This window comes from Bombus pascuorum, chromosome 11 (assembly GCF_905332965.1).
Source record: "Bombus pascuorum chromosome 11, iyBomPasc1.1, whole genome shotgun sequence".
In the NCBI taxonomy this organism is placed as follows: domain Eukaryota; kingdom Metazoa; phylum Arthropoda; class Insecta; order Hymenoptera; family Apidae; genus Bombus; species Bombus pascuorum.
Window position 1 is genome coordinate 899,910 of NC_083498.1, and position 21,562 is coordinate 921,471.

The window sequence follows — 21,562 nt, forward strand, 5'->3', positions numbered from 1 at the left end:
ATAAGCATTTTCTTATGCTAATTAGCATTCCACTATTATAATTTAACGAAAAAGCAAAGAATGATAAAGAAGAAACGAAAACAACATACTATGGACATCTATGTAGACAGGTTGGAGGAGCTCGAGGAAGAGCAAAGAAAATTAAGAGAACTAGGTAAACAGTAAACAAAAACGTATAAAGATAACGGTAAAAACGGAGTTTGCAGATTAAACGTTAATTAGAACGGTCAACAGATTAAATTCATTTTCATTCCGTAACGAAGGTTGTTAAAAATGTAATAAGAAGGAGAACGTGAGAGAAAAATAATGCAAATATTTCGTGGAGTCTGCACTGGCGAAAACCGCCGATATCAGGGATGCTCGGAATCCGTACGTACGCTCTTCTGCCGGATTGAGATAACATAATGACAGCATTTACGGTGAGAACTATCTACTTGTGGTACGTCGGAGTTGGCAAGAGTTAAGTACCATTTAGCTCCAATGTGCAACTTGCCTTGCATAACTAATTTACTTCGAAAGACGGCCTCATTAATGAAAATGGAAAATTCAACACGAACGAACCAGAATCCCCTTAAATCAATTAAGAGTATCTCGATGCGTTCGTTACGAATCGATCGTGTCGTATCCTAATTGCGTGTCGCATGGAATCATAGGCGTCTCAGCGTACAGATTTCACAGAAATGTTTTTAACCAATCATGTAGAATATCCACTTTCTTCGCGAGAGAAAAAGATTTTTAAAATCCTAATCATGCGAATACAGTTATAAAATGAACAGCGTATCATGAACGACTCTTTTAAATATTTCGAAAAATTGATATCTCGTGCACGGAACACTCTTTCGATCGGATCAATCCCTTGATCCGATTTTCTTCCCCTTTCGGGCTATGCAAAGATAGAGAGGTTGGACGGTGAATGCAATGATGGTGGGAAGTCTATATATATATATATATATATCAGCGTGGTGGATGGACACACTTCGGTTTGACGCTTCGAACGACCTCCGAAAGCTTTCATCGGAGAACACACGCCCTCGCTACGGTAAATGCAAACATTTCTGTGGCTCGAGTGCGCGGACTGAACGCCGATTCTGAGTGGGTAGTCGTCAACTGCTAGATGGATCCATTGTGCTCCCGGCTAGAGTTGGAACATTGAACGGTCAAACGATCTTCCTGTTCACGCGAGTACAAGGATGCTGATGTCGGGAGAGTGATCGAGATGAACGAATGTTGAAAGGAAAGAATGAATTCTGCGTGGCTCCTGAACGTGGCCCGGCTCGACGCGGATTGACCAGCTTCGTTTGTTTACACGAAAATACCGGATTCTGATAGGTGTTTATTCAACGGAAATGTTCTTCGGCAAATGTTCTGGGCGCGAATCGAACCGATACACCATGGCAACGAATTTATCGATTCGCAGTTCTCTCATCCGTCCTTTCGCGCACTTGCTTCACGGATCATCTAGAATAAATTGTTTTTGTAAAAGCAGCTTAGCGATAACTGACTAAGACCATGATACTCTTTTCGAGACGTTAATTTCGAGACGAAATCTGTTAATTTTCCGATTTTATAGATTAAGAGATCTTACGTACCGGAGTACTACGTATTTGGAGATACATTTAGAACGGTACTCGGTCTAACTAAATCCAGAAGAAAAAATTTCCACTTTTGGATTCTTAATTTTTGTTGTTGGAACATATTTCTAGTATCCTCGCGTCTTACTGCTTTTACAATTTCCCCGTATTTTTATTACAGAAATTATACAATTCCGTAGTACTCGAGTAGTACTCGAGCTACGTGTATATGTAAAAAAGCTTACGAGAGATTTTATGGTTAGATATTATTTTAAGCAGAACAAAGACCGATTTTAGTCGTCTTTTGGAATACTCGTATTTAAAAGAGAAAGAAAATATTTGCGCTTGGCGATGGTGGTAGGCAAGCGGCATTCTCATGGAAATTTACTGGCTGTTGAGAATTCAAACATTCATGGGTTCCTCTGTTTATCACTGACCTCGATTCACCTTTTGAACGACCAATGGTTTATTGTACGCAATGTTCCAAAATGAGTAATAAAAATATTACTCCTAGAAAATTTTAACGTCCCGTAAAGGCACTGGAAGTGCCGATGCCTTATACATCGCTCCTTTGTCTTAGTTTAGTTTCGAAATCTGCATGTACACGTATGAGAAGATGCAAAAATTGCAAAGGAAATAGTTTGAAGTTACGAGTATATATATATATAGTTTGTACATAATTGTAAAAATTTATAAATAACGTGCTTCCGAACAATACATGATCGGCAAAAACTTCCAGAAAAAGACGAAAGATTTTTAATGAAAATCTAATAATTCGGGTTTACTTATTATTTGCAGTGAACTAATCTCAGTAGAATAAGATAAACGTAAAATTGATCTTTTGGAAACTTACCCGCATAGGAAGAAATTAAACGCGGATAAACACTTTCAAAGAGAAGCAGAATGAACTCACCTGAAAATAGAAAAAGGCTATTAGTATATAAAGTTTCAGAAGTCCGTATAAATTCGTAGTTACTTGCAATCACATGCAATAGTATCGACGCGATACTAGGACGTTCTAACATCAGATGATGGCCTTTTCTCTTCCCTCTATTTCTACTCTATCAACACACTGCCTTACAGAGTTCGTTCCGTGGTTATGCGTGCGAAAGTCCGTGAGTTTAATGTCATTTCGTTCCTCATTTGTGATTCATGAAATTCGCCCGAACTTTCCTGTTCCCCTCCAGTCTCCTGAAGGCGAACCACTGTGATCTCATTTCAGCTGTCCCCCGGGTTCGTCCCGAATCCTGAATCCACTGGATAACCACGTAACGAAATCGATCTCTGAAAAGACCTGTCCATAATTCCAGACTGTTGCGTCTGGATGATTGAGCCTTTCTCAGACTTCCCAGAAAGATATAGTCCGTGACTTTGAAAGCTGTGCTTGTTGATTGCGTCTCGTTTCGAACTTTCGTCGTGTTTAGTTCATATATGCTACGAGTTAATAACTTTATTCGATATATAGTTGAATAATGCAATAGAACACTGTTACAACTGTACCTGTAAATTGGCAAGATTCGTGAAAAAGTTTATTACGATTTAACGATTTAGAATCGCTTAACCACATCAACGATCGGTACTGTGAAATGTGTAAAGATCCACGAGTAGACAAAAGCCATGAACATAGTACGTTTGATGTTACAAAACATTTTTATTCAAAGTGTCGCTTGTAAAGAAGCATTCCTCTAACTCGTTATAATTCATTTTATTCCGATTTGAACTTTCATCGAAGTGAGCTCGTTATAATTCGCTTCGTTTTCGTTTCATTTTTATCTTTCATCGAATCTTCAAATTTGGGATAAATGTTACGCATAGAAAGCGCAAAATTGAAATCAAGGGAAGAAATTGATACTTGGATAACGATATCGATGACGTGCGTTTGATAGTTTTCGAAAGGAAAAGCAGTATCTACGAAAGGGAAATAAAAAGAAGAGAGGACCGTATGAGAAAAATACGGAACGTAGGATCGAAAGAAGGAGGAAAGAAAGAAGGGTGGAAGGGAAGGTGGCGAATCCCCCAAAGAGGCGTCTTTGTAGAAAGGAAGCCAATTCGCCCGGAAGCATCTTCTTTAAAAGTTTGTATCGGGACAAGAAGGAACGAAAGATTTTCGCGAACAGAAGTGATAGACGCCACGGTGGTAAATTGTCCGTGAGGGGTTCGAGGGTAACGAAGAAGAGTCGGGAATTCAGTAATTTATCCGGAAACGGTCAGAGTAGGAGAAAGAAGAAAAAATGAAGAATTGAATCAGACCTTAATGAAAAGCCATTCACAGATCTGTTCCGCATTTTCACGAAGGCTGACTTGTGCTTGACAAAATTTACTTATCGACTGAGCAGAGAACAAGTTTCTGTTACGTTTCCCCAGCACTCTTCTTCAAATACAACTGTTTCGTCCATATCGAGTATCCTAGACTTTTCGATAAATTCGATGTATGAGCATGTTTATTGTATCAAGTCAATCCACAAAGTGCGTTGATTTAGTTTTCCATTGTATTTTACATATTGCTTATTAACTGTGTGTCTAGTATAGGTAAACTAATCTATGACTATTCACCGTATTTAGAGGCAGGATTTATTAGTCTTTTAGAAATCTGCGAAGCAAATGTTCAAAAAATAAAGCTATGTTCTCGCTATGTACGTGCAGGCTGTGCATCGCCTGTATTTTGCTTGCATTAATTTATGCACGCTAAATCAACGGAAGAGAAGAGGTAATCAAGAATTCCGACCACACGAGATGTGTTCCGCTGTGCATCTACAAATTCTGTATTTTTATAGTGTCTACCGATATTCTACGGAATTCGCCAACTTCCCTGGTTGAAATAAAAATTCTGCATCTAGTAAATTCGAAAATGCGGCAATTATATTCCAACAATTTTACATATATTCATTTAAATTAGATCTCTATAATTCGGTGAACAAAGTATCATTATTCAAAGCCTAATATTCCACTAATATTCTTCTGAATTGGACATTTGTTGCCCCGTAAAACAGAGACTTACAATGCAGAGAATTTAGTCAAACGAAACATTAGATTTCTAAGAGGGGGCGAGTTTTTACTATCCAATCTTTCCCATCAGTATGAGTGAATTTCAATCGATTGATGTTTCGTGATAAATAGATGAAGTTATTAACAAGCTAATAACGGTTAATAGAATAATTGTTAAACCGATTTCTAACCGGGAGAATATTATGTTTAACACGTTGATTCCATCAACGTTAATAATTAACTATTGGATAAACATGGAAGTTGCGGGGAAAATGGTTTCGCGAGCGCATTAACGCCGCCAAGTTGAAAAAGGCAAAATCGTTATTTTCGTTTACTTTCTGGAAAGTCATAATCAGCAGCCAGCAGACCGTCGTTGACAGGTGGTAATAAAGTGTACGGTTACTGTGAAAGGCGTCGCGAGCCCGTAGGCCGAGCGGTAACGAGAGAAACTGCGTTCATTTAGCAGTGTTTGTTCTTGCTCGTCCTTCCCCGGGGACTACGCGGTTGGGGGAGCACATCGATGTTGTGACTTAATTATACGCCATTCAGAGGCGTGTCTCTTGCACAAACCGCGCCGCTCGTCCACCACCAAGCTATCCTGCGAAGTGACCGTACTCCAAGGGCTATGCTTACTACATCCCACGGACCTACACGCATATAAGATATGTAATTAAATCTGTATGCATCTACACACTAACATCGTGTTTCATAACTCGTCACCTGAAAAGCTACCGAACATCTCGACAAAGTATGTTGAGTAACAAGCGTGTAATCATTGACAGATTGTATAATCGAGCCCCGTGATTGATCGAGCCTTCTGAATCGACATGAAATTGCCTAACGAGGTTCCACAAGGTTACAAAAGCTTCCTGAACGTTTTTGCAAATTTTTATTAATTGAATCTCTGGATTCTTTATATCAAATAATACAATAAACAGTTATTTGACTTACCGATTGAAATTAAATTGAAAAATTCCACTCAAAGAGTGAGAGAAACGATTTATAAGTTTACATATGTAAAATCTTTTTACCGTGACATTAGTTACTTGATAATATCATTAAATTAATGATTAATATAGTTAATGTACAACTGTATCATAAGAGTGTATCGATGAATTATTCAGAAGCTGCTTTCATGATATGTGTTTGTTGTGACCTAAGCACACATTGCAATCGGGGGAAGATAAGGGCAGGACAATGAGCAGCAATTTGAAGGCATCCTTAACGATAAGTATCTCGTTACGTGGGAGTTATGACGAATTTGGATACGACAAGATATTCCTCAGAGAATGGCTGCTGTTATCGTATCTAATAACGATAATAATAATCAGGCAACAAGTTTCGACCATGAGTAAAATAACGAGCTAAGATTTACGATATATAAGTACATAGAATGTACATACGATATCATAAAAATGTAAGAATAAAATTTTAAGCATAAAAAAATAAACATAAGAAAATACGATTTAGCCCATATATAAACTTCATAGACAATCAACTGATTGATTACAGTATTTATATATCGTATATCGTGGAACGTTTGTCAAATCGTTTTCTCATCACTTGTGAATGAAAAAATATTAATTACGACGTTATCGATTATTAACTATGTTTATTACTTATTTTTATATTGGAAGCGATAATCTTAATCGAATATAGGCATATAATTTGATAGGTTGCTACTGTAAAATGCATATGCACATGAATATAAATAGTTATTACCATTTACATTTTAACATAATCTGATGTTTGCTAAATGACCGATTAAGTTGTGCTTTACAGTTACTGAATTAAATATCAAGCAGAAAAGTTTAATAATTATCATTAGTAATTATTTATTATTACTATAGAAAATATTAAAATTCAACATTTTGCGTATTACATTAATGCGATATTAATTGCAATATATAATTATGTGTATACTTTTTTAGCAACCGGAATATATAATTCATTTGTAATTTTCAATAATAATTTATCTCGAACTGACCAGTTTTCGTATAATTCGTGTTTGATACGTCAATTTTAAAATCGTTACAATTATTTCAGAAAGATCTTTCACCGATTAGTTGGTTAATCCCTTCGTTGGATGTAAATTCTCTTTAAGGTTCTGCACATATTTTACTTGCTCTTCCATTTCGAAAAACAAGAGGCGAAGATATTTAAGAAGGGAGAACAGATCCGTATAGCGAACAATTCTCAGCTATGCAAAAAAGATCTGTATTATCATCCAGATCGTAAAAGCGGAACCTTTGAGCTTCTTCCATCGTCTGTTCGCTTGAAAAGTGCCCCCTTTCTTTCGCACCGATGCAAATAAAGTATAGCGCAAGACATACTCTCTGCGTAACGTAAAATACTGAATAACAAGCTTTCCCAGACAGCCGTTGTAATGCATTAAGCCTTTCTCCGCGATCGACGGGAACGCTTTCATTCGAATAAGTTAAATCGCGTCTTCTCAGCTCGTAATAAAGTTGGGTACAATTACATCGCAAGTCCTTAAATTCGGAATACTGAATTCGAGGAGGAAGCCGAGTCTCGTCGAGAAACATTACCTACAAGAAGTCCATCTGTCTTCTTGAATTGCATTTAAATTACATTGAACTGTAAGGTTACGTCACCTTCTATGTAGAACAGAATTCTTATGTAGATCAAAATATTCATGAGTCGTATTTCGTACCATACGAGCGGAAGCTCTATTGCGATGAAATACGGTAAGAGGGAAATTCTCAGAAAGAATGAAACGTGCATTCCAGAAATTAAGCTAACGAAGATATTCTATTGTATAGACGTAGTAACTGTACGTCGACGATCTCACAAGATATCTGGTTAAAAGTAAAACGGCGAAGCAGAACGCGATTATCGTTGGCCATTCCAAAACGAGCCGCGTCTTGTTATCGCCGTCGCGTCACAGGAAATTGCAAACCGTGAGAGTGAACAATACAAAAGCAAAGTTTTAAGCGGATATTTTATTTTAAGAGGCAGAAATCGATTTTTGTTGAAATGATTTCACTAGTAATGCAGTAACGATACTAAAGCAATGGTAGCAAATTTTGTGGCGACCAAGGAAGATAACTGGCAAAAAAAAAAACGCGATGGTACGTGTGTAGGCGGACGATCGTATAATTCGTGTTTGATACGTCAATTTTAAAATCGTTACAATTATTTCAGAAAGATCTTTCACCGATTAGTTGGTTAATCCTTTCGTTGGATGTAAATTCTCTTTAAGGTTCTGCATATATTTTACTTGCTCTTCCATTTCGAAAAACAAGAGGCGAAGATATTTAAGAAGAGAGAACAGATCCGTATAGCGAACAATTCTCAGCTATGCAAAAAAGATCTGTATTATCATCCAGATCGTAAAAGCGGAACCTTTGAGCTTCAAAGGTTCACAAGCACCAAGAAAGGAGTTGCATTTCGATCAAGTCAACCATAACTGAATTATACGCCGTTGTATGGAAAATTAACACGAAACCCTTACGGCGGTGTTTTTAGAACTATGACGAAAAATTTTCCAAATTAAATGCTTACTATTTGCGTCACCGATAATTTAATTTCTTGCTATTTCAAAGAATTATCGAACAGCGTTCGCCATCTTGAAGGATACGAACAATTTTAACTGTTCGAGGAGACGTAACAATCCAATAAACAGCGAAAGTTCGTTTTATTCCCGATTAAAACTTGAATAACATTTTGTTATTCAAAATGCTTTGCACTGATTCTAATAACCAAAGTTGGTCAACCTTGGGCCGACTCATCTTTGGCTTCCTGCCTTGCTTGTAAGAATTTATCTGCTTGCGCGTCGTACTTGTGCTGGACGAACTGATAACCAAACGCTTGAAAGTAGTTTAACAAAACAACTGATCTCCGAAACTGAACTTTTCAACATTTTCAATGTGAACGCATGCGCACTGAAAATTGACAGACGTAAATTTATTCGACTCTGAACGGCTAATCTATCGTTTTGCATAGAGAATCTTTCTGCACGTGATTGGATCAGAGTGGCGATTGATTTCAAAGCCCTCCATATGTCATCAAAATTCTGGCAACGCCGGAATTGCTTCGACTTTACGAAGGTTACATAGAAGATATCGGCTTTCACGAGCAACGTGACGGATCTTTCGTTCGTCTATCCGAAGAAGGCGAAAGAAAATCTTGCGAGCCAACGGTACGGCGGAATATTCGACGTAACACGTTCAGAATAGTGTTGGAGGGTGACGTGGTAAAGCGGTCTGCCAATAACGCGAGAGAGACCTTTGTGTGGGCCAAGGCGTCGAAGCATCGCATAGCTTTCTCCTGATGCCCCTTGCTTCGCCCCTCCCCTCCTTCTCCCAGCAACCTCGCCAAGGGATGCTTGCAGCCTCTCACTCGACTGCTTTCTACTATACTGAGAACTCGAAAGGGCATCAAAGAAAAACCTGAACGCCTATGTTCTGCTCGCACCGCCATTTGATTTGCACTAAATCGCGAGGGTTTCCAAACGATAATGTCTACCAACAGCTGCGCGGCAAACCGTTTCGCGAGGGGTGGCACAAATTGGTTTGATCCGCTTGATTCTGGCTAACAGTTTCTCTTAACCGGAAGGTCGACCGATCAAATTTTCCATGAAATCGATTCAAGCCCGAAAGTAGATGTACTTTGAAGTATATAAAGTTACCGAAATTCGTCGTGATTCGAAATCGAATCGAAATCATCGCGAACGCGTTCTTTGGAAAAGTTTAAGATGGAAATCGGCAAGGGTAGATCTTTGGTCTGGGGGCCGTTGTTTAATTCGTAAATTTCGATAAAAAGAGAAGAAAGGAAGAATGGCAGAGGAAAAAGCGAAAATCGCAGTCTCCCCCTTTTTTTCATTTCCAACCAATTACCACAGGACCGCCAGATTAAAAACTAAAAGTTTGTTTGCGCGTGCGTTAGTGCAGCAAATAATTGGAAGAGTTTTTTAGCCTGTCTCTCCACCTCCGTGCGATTTTCTCCCACCTTTCGGAGTTTCTCGCTTTACGTCGAAATGGGACGAGGAGAAAGAGGCTCTTAAGCCGACGCTCAGCTTTTTAAAACAATGTAATTGTTAATTTGGAGGCGGAATACAATTCCGGACGCAAAGTTGCCCGTTCGCTCAAAGGGAGAAAGGGGGAAGAAGGGTGCGACCAAAGACAAGACAAGTCCTAGGGGGAGCGACGATGGTAAAGCTGATGAAGAGACGGGAGCCCTGTGCAAAGGCGACAAAGACATTGCTATTATTTCGAGAACGATAGTCAATTTAAGTTAACAGTGCGAGAGCTCGGAAGACGGCCCTCTTACGTACCTAAGTAATCTCATTCCGAATTAATGCGCAGTGCGAGTGCTGCTAACGCGACAGTCGTCTCCGTTAGATTCATCTGCATGCTTCTTTGTGTACCAAAATTGCAGTTCCGTCTAACAATGACGAGAGAAGTGCCGCTTCTTCGAGGGCATGCAATTCGCATCGCGCTTTATTCACTTTCGAACCAGACAAATCATCTTTTACGGACCTGCCCTTTATTTTCTTAGTTTCATGGTTTTCCGTAAGCAACAAACAACGCCGCAATTTCACTCAAGAAGTCTCTCCTGTCATCGATCCGAAATTTCTCTAAGAAACGGAGACTTTCCAATTGACGCAAATGATTTAATCCCGCGGCCAAACGTGTCCGCAAGGGACAAAAAGAAGTTGTCGTTTTTTAATTTCCCGAATGCGAACGTTCCGATAATACCATGCGGAAATGCTTTACGGGGCATTAATATCCGGAACCGCGACGTTGCTCGTTTGAAAGATCCCTCGGTTAGCGAAAAAGCCGCGTTACATTAAGTTATTGAACGGCAAAGGGCAGTCGGGAAGAAGAAGCGATGAAATAATAAGCAGATAGAAAATGAGAGAACGGAAACGACCGTACGTTCGCCGGAATGGTAACTCGAGCAGCAGCAGCAGCGAGAGGCTGCAAACAGTTCCATGCGTGGCTCCTCCTGGGGAAAGGCTCCGAGCTACGACTCATTCCCATGGTTCGTAAAGAGGCTAAGGGAACTGGGTAGACTGCGGAGACGAGAAAACGGGAAGAATGTATAAAATGAAGTCCACCACTCTGAAATGATAAAACTGAGGATATTTCTAGCTTACTCCGGTATAAAAAAGATCTTCGTGAGAGAGGACGTGGCCACCTCGATGGCGGCAAGCATAGATTCAGGTCTTTCTCGTACATGGATGACGATACCAGCGAAATACGGTCAATTTTAAGAACCATTGCATTTTCAAGACTTCTTGGATCATCGTGACTTTCCCTGCTTTGTCGTTATATCGAACCTCCCTTCAAACCAGAAGCGTCGTCAACGACGCCTCTTTGCAAACTAGGAAAATCGGACGAATTCTTATTTTTCTTATCGCAAGCTGCTCGTTCTAATAAAGTTGCATGCACTCAGTTCGCTTCTATGAATACGTAAAACTCTGCAGAGTTATTCCCAATAAAAATGTCTTCCTCAAGGGCTATACCTTTTAGGATCTCATTCCTCACCCCAGAACTCGACTTTGGTGCAGACGCGTCTTACGTTCATAGATAATATTCGGAAATCTAAACGGGAAAAGATGAAATAGAGTGCTTGGAAAGCTTCGACGATATCTACGCGGAACGGAGTATGGTTTATGATTCCTTTTCGCGAATAGATAATTAGCTCGCACAACGTTAAAATCGTTTGAAGCGAGTCCATGTAAGCCAGTTATCAGTAGCTCTGAGAAAAAGAATTTCTGTGTTTATTGAAACTTTAGCAAATTACCATTCGCGAATGCGTTAAGTCGCCTCTTTTAAACGAATTTATAACGCACAGAATACAAAGTATTTCTTCAACTTCACTGGAACAACAATAGTAATTACAGCACCACGACAGACAATTATTATGACCGTAGTCCCTTATCGTGTTCATCGAACCGTATAACTTTCTGTTCGCACGGTGATATTCCGTGATCAAATACTGCCTTCCATTAACGTTATTACGCGGATATTTATCTACCAGGCTTTCACGATTCACCAGGAATTCGGTTTAAAAATCGCGAAATACAGAGATATGTGTTGATTCGACAATTCCCGTTCATTCAGAGTAAAGTTTAGGAAACGTATGCGCGAAAACGAAAAGCAAACAGGAAGCTTAAAAAAACAGTGACAGTCGGGTGTAACGGAAGTTTTTCACCAGGCGTGGTTCAAGTGGGTAAAGAGAAGAGATGGTTGGTTTCTCTCCACGCTTCAACGCGACAGCTCAACATCCGCAGTAATATTACACAGGTTGGATCTCCTTTACGAGTATTGCGGTCTCACCGTGGGTGTCGCTAAAAGAGGCTCATCCTGCCACGTTTTTCGCTCGTTTATGCGACAGTTTGCTTTTTTTCAATCCAACAATCGTATTTATTGATAGACGGCGATAGCAAACGCTCTTGTCACGTTACTTTTGCCTTTTTGCACTTGATTTTTATTTGCTTCCTGGTACAGAGATGGTAAGGTGTCAAAAACCCTGCTTAAATCTTCAGGCATATATTTCTCTTACGATGTACTCTCTTTCAACGAGACGTAAATGTTACCGCCAAGGTTTATTACAAGTCCTTGAAATTTCAGACGTCTTCTAATTCGCGTAATCGAATGTTAAAAGCGATAAAAGCGCGAGAAATATCATCGTTCGTAGTGAACGTGTCGCCGGGTTTACGTGAAAAACAAGAAAGGCCGGAGAAAGACATAGGTGGAAAAAGAAAATAGGCTTACATCGAGGCTGAAAAAGAGAAGAGGAGGGAACGAAAGGGAAAGACGAGGTTCATTCCCCACAGTCCAATTTTAAGGGGGCTCTAAAACGCCCGTTTATAACCCCCAGCGGCGTTTGAGGGTGGTGCGGCAACCAACGCTAGAAATGTGCAAGTCAAACAGCTTGACTCAGCGGTTTATCTGCCGGCATACACTCGCGAACGCTATACTAGAGCGCGAATGCCTCCCGCACGTTTATGACTGCACGTTTCGCCAATGGATCACGCTTATTTCACTTTACCGTGGTTGGACTTATCCCTTGTAATTCGTCAATAGCGATACCGACTCGTATGGCTGGCGAAAGATAAACTTTCAGAGTAATAGGCTGAATCGTGAAGATAACCGCGATTCGTGTGATACTAAACAACGCGTGATGCCTTGTCACGTAGCCTGATAACGCTCGTCAGTGGATCACAAAATACATAAACCGGTCTAGCGGTAAGTTCTCATGAAAATCATTACTTACGAAAAGTCTCTCGTCGATTGATATTTACAAATGACGAGTAATTGTTTAGAAGTCACGTACAGGTTCTTGCTGTTAAAAGAACATGTCTATTTTCGAATGTTCAAAATATTTTCAGCAAAGCTTAAGTTTCAAAATTCAACGATTTAAAAAATTATCAAATTAAGTAAGGGAATATTAGTCATGTACTGTTTCCGAGTTAGCGGTTTTTCATTTGGGGGAATCAGAAGCAAATGAGGTACTAAGGCGTAACGATCTCCATAATAAGAGAATAGAGCAAGTTCGATCCCTTTGGTCGGCGGAATCAGCTGAGACAAAACTATAGGTTCTAGGTTGTGCGCATTCAGCGTTAGGGCCACTTTATCGCGCATGTTGCCTACCCTTCTCTTCTTAAATAGAACAGAACACTTTAAAGGCACCCACTTTGAAAACTCCTATGCGAAGCAGCTCCTTACGAACGCGCTACACACAGCGCAGCGGTCTAATCTGACTTGGGGCGTAAGATCGTAAATCCTCCCACGCCAATCGCGATTGGGGAGAAGCTCGGCGGAACACAGGTGCGAGTATTGCCTCAATGAATCTTTCGTGATAGGATTTTCGTGCAAAACGAAGTAATCTCAGGCTAAGAATAAAATCTTCCGCCGCTGGCGAATGCTTTTTTCTAATCTCGCCTCGCCGCTCAATTCCTTTACCACAGCCAGCGACGAAGGAGGAGATTCTCTGTTCTAGCGTAATTAATGCAGCATAATATACAGGGTGATTCATAAATATATGTCAATACTTCAGCAGGTAAATCTATACACTGATATAAGTAAAAACCGTAATATGAACGTATATTACCGCTTCAGTCACTTTTTTCAGTAAAAACTTCCATGTGTGAACAGTCCAATATAAAGGCAGCAGTAACAACGAAGATATATATATATATATATGTACGTGACACGTAAGATTTTCTTGGCTAAAGATCATACCGTCGTATCAGACACGAACTCATCACAACTGTATCTATCAAGGGACGAACAGAGGGTAGTAAGAACGTATAAGTTTAGCGGATTTAATAACTCGGAGTTTAATTAACTACTGAAAGTCTAGTGATCGATTTCCCCCGAGTTCTTTCTTCCAACGTTTCCTCGGCTCGCGCCTTTTCGCATTTCTCTTCCCGAGAGCTACCTCGCTTCCCTGACGTCGACTGGGGATTCATAATCCTCGGAGACTTAAAATCTCCCTCTTTCGTTTCCCGGGCTGCCACTTCGGAACAGCAAAATTCCTTCGGTACTGAGTCATTGGGGAGGAGGTAAGAAGGACCACTGGCTAGCTGTTCCTTCTAAGCGTCAAAATTGTTGAAAACGTCGAATATCTACTGGGTCGTTCGATGTCGGAAGGAGGGACACTGTTCGTTCGCTTGTCTGCGTCCATGCCACGATACAGTAGCGGACAAAAGATTAAGACGAAATGGAAAAAATAAATAATTGATTTACTTTCCATAAAAAATATAAATACAGTGTTCTACATTTGGTATTAACTAATTAGGCATTTGTTTATACACTTACAAAAAAAATTTCATTTTGATATTTTGCTCAGTAGCGAAGTTACAAAAAAAGGAACGAAATCTGTATAATATTTTGTCGGTCAAAAGTTTAAGACTACACAAAAAATATTAAGTTTTGGTAAAAAAATATGCACAATTTTTGTTTAAATTCAATATTTTGTCCAATATCCGTTATTTCTTATCACTTCGGTACATCTTCTTGGCATTGAATCTATTAATTTTTTACATTGATCTACCGTAATATTACTCCAAGCTGTTTCAATTGTAGAGTAAAGTTCATTCAAATTTTTCGGTTTATAACCTTGTACTGTCTTTTTTATGATGCTCCACAAGTTCTCGATTGGATTAATATCTGGTGATTGGGACGGCCACGGCAGCACGGTGATATTTTCTTCTTGAAAAAACTGTTTCACAACCCGAGCCGTGTGCTTCGGATCATTATCATTTTGAAAAATAAAATCATCACTCATATTGTTGCGTGCAAAAGGTAACATTGTGTTCTTGAGTATGTCCTTGTATTGAAAACGGTCCATAATTCCATTGATACGACATATCGGACCAGGGCCGCTTCGAGAAAAACACGCCCACACCATAACGTTGCCACCACCATGTTTAAGAGTTTTTAAAACGCACTGTGTTTTCAAACTTTCGCCAATTCGACGTCTAACGTACCGTACCCCGTCAGAAGAGACGCGACTGAATTTCGATTCGTCAGAAAACAATACCTTTTGCCAATCTTCACTTGTCCAATGCTTATGAGCTTTAGCAAATGCAAGTCGTCTTTTTCGATTCCTAGAACTCAGCAGTGGTTTCTTTTGGGGTTTTCGTCCTCTTAAGTTAAAGTCTTCTAATCTTCTCCTAACAGATCTAGCACTAATTTGTGTATCGTTTTCATAGTTTATCTCCGCAGCAATATTATTTGCACTACGAAAACGATCCTTTTCGCTCAATCGATGAATCCGGCGATCCATTTTCGGTGTTGTTTTCCGTGGTCTTCCGTTTTTCGGTTGATCGCAATACATGCCTGTCTTTAAACATTTATACCAAGCTTGTTTACAAGCTGTTTCTGACCTGTTCACTATATTTGCTATTTCGGTGAAGGTTTTACTTTGCTTTCGCAGCCTTACGATTTGTTCCCTTTCGTTTTCAAGTAAATTCTTTGATTTACCCATAGTCTGTTCCTACCTAAATGAATTTTAAGCAATAAAAGGTACACTAAACAATGATTTTGACATTCCAGAATCAAAATGTTCAAAAACTGTACTCGTACTCACGTTTTACACAGATCGTCTTAAACTAATGTCCACTGTTTCCAAGTGCTAGGCGGTAACTAACTGTTGTAACTCCTACATTGTTTGTATTTAACAACTGACTGTCTGAGGTTACGAAGGTCAAACATACAGCTACGTTATTCCAAAGAGACAAACCGAATAGAAGAACAATATGCGTATAAGATGTTTGTAATCCGGTTTACAAATCATCGTCTTAAACTTTTGTCCGCTACTGTATGAAATGGAGGATAGAGAGGGACGACGCGATGGTGTGCAAAATTCTTATGGAAACTTCATAGGCGAAACTTTTTGGTAGTTCCTGCAGCCTCGCATGAGCTGGTTGCTCGCGCAGAATCTCTGCCTCGAGAAATGCTATCTTAAAGAGACAGAGAAAGAAAGAAACGGAAGAAGCCAGAAGGATTTCCACGCGAGCAAAAAACGCGAAGCATAACCGAACGAATCGAAGTTTTCGGTAACTCGTAGGATGTAGCAAGGGTGAGTGGTGCGTCGATTTTCTCCCACAACTTTATGGACTCGTTACTTCCGCCGTGCAAAAACGACTCTTAACGAGATCGCTTGTTGAACGCACGTCTCTAATGCCTCTCTCTGCCTACTGCATCATATTTCACCTTCAGCGAATAACTCCACCGAGATTCCTCGAAACCCATTTAGAACTTGCACGGATATTTTCAATTTCGTTGAAAAACGAGTAGCTCGTCCCGCGACATCGAAACCATATTATTTATTTCAAGTAACGACATATTACGAGTTAAAAAACGACCAAGTTGCGAAATTCCTGTCGAATCGTAAAAGCATTATGAAACTTAAAAAGGACGCCCTTAAGATTCGTAAACCCTTGGGATTAAAAAGGATCGAAACCGCCGTTTATCGCAATTTTATTTTACCAAGATCCCAGTATTCTAAAAGTCTGTTAGGTCTACAAAAACTGTTTCGACGGTGAAATATGAGGCTATAAATTTCTTTATCGTTCTTATCAACGAAACACTGTTATGGAACTATTTATCGCAATTTGTGAGCATAATTCCGTAGGAACAAAGAGTTTGAAAGAAGTTTCAGAGATTCTAAGCTGCTACGGGAAGCAGTTTCCTAAGGGAGACATTTTAATTACCGACGGTCCATTTGTTCGTAGTATATATTCAACGATACACCTGGTCCTAGCACTTGCGCCTTTGGTGCTGGAGTACGACCTTACGCCATTTGTCTTTCGAGTTTATATATAAAGCCGATCGCACCCAACCTACCCTTCTACGACTCGACTGCTTCCGTTTACGGACTCAAAGGCCAGCTTGGTTCGCCCCAAATCGGAAACTACGGGCGACAGAGATTGACTGGACTTCAATAAAGCTTCTTCCGAAGTACTGGAGAAGATGGCTACAGAGAGTGATGAGGCTGGTACCGTTAAACTGGTACCGTTAAACTGGTTCGTGGCCTGATCCTTTATAATGGCGCACTCAATTCAGTCACCTCGATAAAACGCAACAACTTTGATCTCGGTACAAAACTTTCTTCCTAATGTTGCACGATTAGCTAGGTCCTTAACTTCCACCAAAAGAGCATTTTTATCTCTAAAATGGAAATATTTGCATACTTTTAACTACTGGTGTTAAATAATGTATGGCAGACTATGAGTTACCGTATTTGGTGCTTTTATGTTTTACTTTAAAATCATTTATCCTTGTTCGAAGAATTATACAAAATTTTCTGCTCCAAATTCCAAGACCGTATTTTAATAACCACGAGTATCTTGTGTTAAAAATTACGTAAGAACGATGCGACTCATTGCATAGCGTTGACAAAGTCAGGTGCCATTTAACAAAGAACGACATTTGTACAAATTAATAGACCCCGATGGGGAAGTTCATGAAAAGAGAGGCACTACTATATGTCTTCTCTCGTATTGTCGACGCTACGAGGGATTCAGGACGACTGCCCACAATAATCAAGACTAACAGCTTCGGCTGATCCTTCAACCTTCTTCGTCAGCATCCTCGCGTAGCCGGCGTACCTCTCTTATCACGCTATATCTCAATTTATACCACAATAATGTCACTTTAGCACGACGTGTATGTGCACCATCTTCTTCTTCGCTTGTTCCTCTGCATCTTTCCCTCGATGTCGTTTCCATCGTACGGGAAGAAAAGTCCAGAAAGCTGGACGAATTCGTGTTCGTATCGCATATCGAAATACTTGAATCGTATTATGCTAGCCGCAAAATGGTGTATTTTGTCGAACACAACACCCAAGGGAGTGATGCGATTCGTTCGAGCAACTACAACCACGGGGAATCTTGTTCAGAGGAAAATAAAGTACTTTCAACTATTAACTAGGGAAATATAAACAAGATGCATTTAACTATTTCACTCGTTCTACGAATCACTTTCAAATGCGACAAAGGCCATCGAGAATTTTACAACAGTGCGGAAATTTGGACGTAACTTAGTTATTTTCAGCGTATCAGTTATTCTGTACGGTGAAAGTGGAGATCAGAGAAGTCTCGATTTAAAGTACCCTACTTCGTGCACGACGTTATAAACGGAAGACTTTATGCACCAAGTCCTCGAGTAAGTACTATTAAATTAAACGGTAGTTAGGAACTTCTTACATAAAACCCTGTAACTGCTCGCCTCAATTAATAGACACGCGTTTGGAATCGTCTTGTTAAACCGTTTGTGCTGGTATCTTTGGTTCTTAATATTACAGAATCGACGAGCTCTTTATGAGTTATTCGCTTTTATTGGATGCAAATTTTAAAACATAAGATAAAGTAATCTGAAACAGAGTTTCAGGGAAATAAAAATAGATTTGTACTATAATAGATATGATTGCTACTGTAAAAATAGATTGCTACTGTACTTTTATAAATGAAATATCACTGCGATAAACAGGAAAGACTAATAACTAGTAAAGTAGATCGTAGAACATGGTTTGTTCCCAATCTCTCGCAAGTAGTTATTTAAAAAAAAAAATTGATTCTCGTTAAACTCGAAGGACATTTTGATCGAAGCAGTCGATGATAGTCAGTCTCGTTGATTAAAAAAGCTGCGTATTTTCGCGCCTATTCACGAATCACCGTGTCGCTAATGGGATTGGAAACAGTGAGTGACGCCGAGCTGGGTGTGAGATCGGTTCAGTCGTTCGCCTGCTCTCACGGTTCCGCCTCGACCGCTCGCTGGCGTACATTTTCAATTTTGTGCCCGGGTTTTAATACCTCGGACGGGCTTTTCAAAACCGGCCTTTTGTCGCTGCAAGTGACGAGAACTTATTTTAGTAAAAAAAAAAAAAAAAAGAGTGGCAGCTTCGGAAATAACTGAAAGACCATCAAACAAGATTTCAATGGCAGGAAACCAGTCTCGAGCCCCGGGGAATATCGACAATATTATATATAGATGAAAAATCATCGTGGAGAAAGGAAAGTTGCTCGGGTATTTTCTCCGTGAATAAATTACATCGCTCGATAGTCTGTGCCAGGAAAAGGTTCTTGTCTTTTAGATGGAACGTACACCTTCTTCGCGGAATTTCCAGCTTTAGCTTAGCGATAAACGTCGGAACCATGTCAAGAACGATTCTGCAAAGTTTATCCGATATGGACTTAGGAATGTCCGGTGTTTCGCAAGCTTTACGATCGTCCATGCGTGAACCCCAAGTTAACTACGACGTTTATATTCTTGACACGCAATAGTTGTAGGCTTGTGCGTGAGCGTATACGTGTGTTTGTGGATAGCCCTTTACCAGTGGGTATTAAGGTGTTCGGATTAGGCCGCCCTACGGAGAGAAACTTGCTCTGCGAGATTAACCTATTCCGGAGCTTTATAGAAACTCTACACAACCTGGATTACCGCAGCCACTGAAATCTCACTTGCCAGTACATCGCAGCCTGCCACGGATACGTAGAATCCCAAACAGATGTTTCCGTTTACGCCCTTCTTCGGCGACGTTATCAGATTCCAGTCTACTTTATTGAACACCGTGTTCGAAAGATCAAGCCTCGAAAACTGTCGTCACGTTCGTCAAGCGAATAATTTAATTGTCGCTTCAAAACTCTGGATGATCGATTAGAATTTGGGTAAAGTGGAAGATACGGCAGAAAGGTGTTTTCCTTCGGTACAGAGAATAAAAGATACGGGTTGACACATGTCGATATCGTCAACATGGTCATCCATCAATGCAAAAGTTTCAGAATGGTTTTGATCAAAAGAAACAAATTACTCGCGTTTTCGATAAATTCACACTTGTCGCGAAGTGCGTTCCGCGTATATGAAAGCATTCATTGGATTTCAGAAATTCTGTCGAATTTCTAAAGTTCAATACCGAATAGATCAACGCGAAACGTTCGCGTAATGATATTGTTTTTCGCGTATTATTCGAAAGACCGAAGCGGAAAACCGAGCGTTTGTTACTTGCGGTTGAACGTAACATTTGTGAAACATGTAATTTTGGCCGAACGCGCGACCAGCTATGCTGTATATTAATGTACAATGAAAAGAGGTCACGTGCCCAGCGTATATTCCTCTATCGTACGTTCCGTACGTTCTAAATAGGGTCGATGGTACGCTATTTGCAAACTCGCATCCTAGAACAAATAGATATGTTATAGAACGACACTGCATCATACTCCGTTTTGTTTGACACGATGCCTCCACAAAGAACAAAAATGTTTCTTTGTTTGGAAATAAATGTTAACAAACCCTGCGTTGCACGTCGAACTGAATATAATAATAAAATCGAAAAGAAATTAGTGTTTTGATACTAATATAAGAATAGATTTTCAAGTTACAGATACCAAAATTGCGTAACATAATTTTAAAACGTACTGCCGAAAACGACAAAAATATATATTTCCTATAGAATTGATATCGAACGTACTTTTGCTTTAAAACCGAATTCGATATTTAATCTTTCATTTTTCGTGAATCAAACACCGTCAATTAACACCACATTTACGAATTTTAACGTCAGCTATATTACATTTACGTGTTTTTTGTTACCACGCATTGCGTCAACCTACACACGAACCGTCAGCTACTGGGAAACACTTTTAACTCAAACATGATTTATCGAGTTGGTTCCATTCTCGGATGCGAAACGTTAATATGGAAACATTAGACGATTTTAATCACTATACCATTTCGATGTTTTCGAACGTTATAAAAGTATTTTGAAAGGACTTTGGAAAATATCGCACGACCAACTTGCCTAGAAGACATTGTCTACGCTTTTCCAAAGCATTTCACCCTGATCGTCGAGATCCAAGAGCTCAACCTCGCAACAACTTCGATCCGATGTAAGTTTCTAGTAGAGACGGACCAATTTCAAGAACTTCTGAGAAACGACGCAGGATAAATAAAGAGAAGAATACGACAGGCTGTCAAAAGGAAGAGACAGTTCAAGAATATAAAAATGGAATATCTATCCATTTGTCCGCCAACTTATTTCGATATTCGACGACAAGTAATACCCGGAAGAGTCTGGAGGCATTTGGAGAAGGAAGGAACTCACATTATTGGGCGCTACTCAATGACTAACCATGTCGTTAATGAAATTTATTCGAGTTGGGCAGCTAACGAAACTGAATAGAATAAAAACTATTACTACTCTGTACTATTTAGAGGAACGAATTGTAAATCTCCATATCACCGTATCGTATGAATAACGCGTTATCTCGGTTACAAATTGATATCAGGGAAGTGAATTAATTTCTGGATAAAATAAAAAAAGAAGAAAGATAAGAAGAGACAGAAAGAATACTTAAAACTTTACTATTAATCATATACTAATTACACGGTATCACGATGTTGTTATCGTAGGTATAATTATAGCCCAGTGCTATTTTCTTTGAAGCCGCATTTAAAAACTGTACGAGCAATTAGATAGAGAAGCTATACACGCACCTTCGATATAAAATTGTTGAGAACGAACAGTCG

General features: G+C 39.6%; 1 protein-coding gene across 13 annotated transcripts in view; it reads right to left on the bottom strand.

The window, feature by feature from the left end:
* LOC132911689 (CUGBP Elav-like family member 4) overlaps positions 1-21,562 on the bottom strand; it is a 571,541-nt gene that overhangs the window by 207,838 nt on the left and 342,141 nt on the right. For 2 of the 13 annotated variants that reach the window (XM_060968523.1, XM_060968509.1), the window contains exon 1: positions 2,425-2,445. The exons of the other annotated variants lie outside the window; for them this stretch is intronic. In XM_060968523.1, coding sequence (XP_060824506.1) covers positions 2,425-2,430 — 6 coding nt within the window. In that variant the 5' untranslated portion in view covers positions 2,431-2,445. Of the gene's footprint in view, positions 1-2,424; positions 2,446-21,562 lie in introns of those variants that run through there. 13 annotated transcript variants of the gene reach the window in all.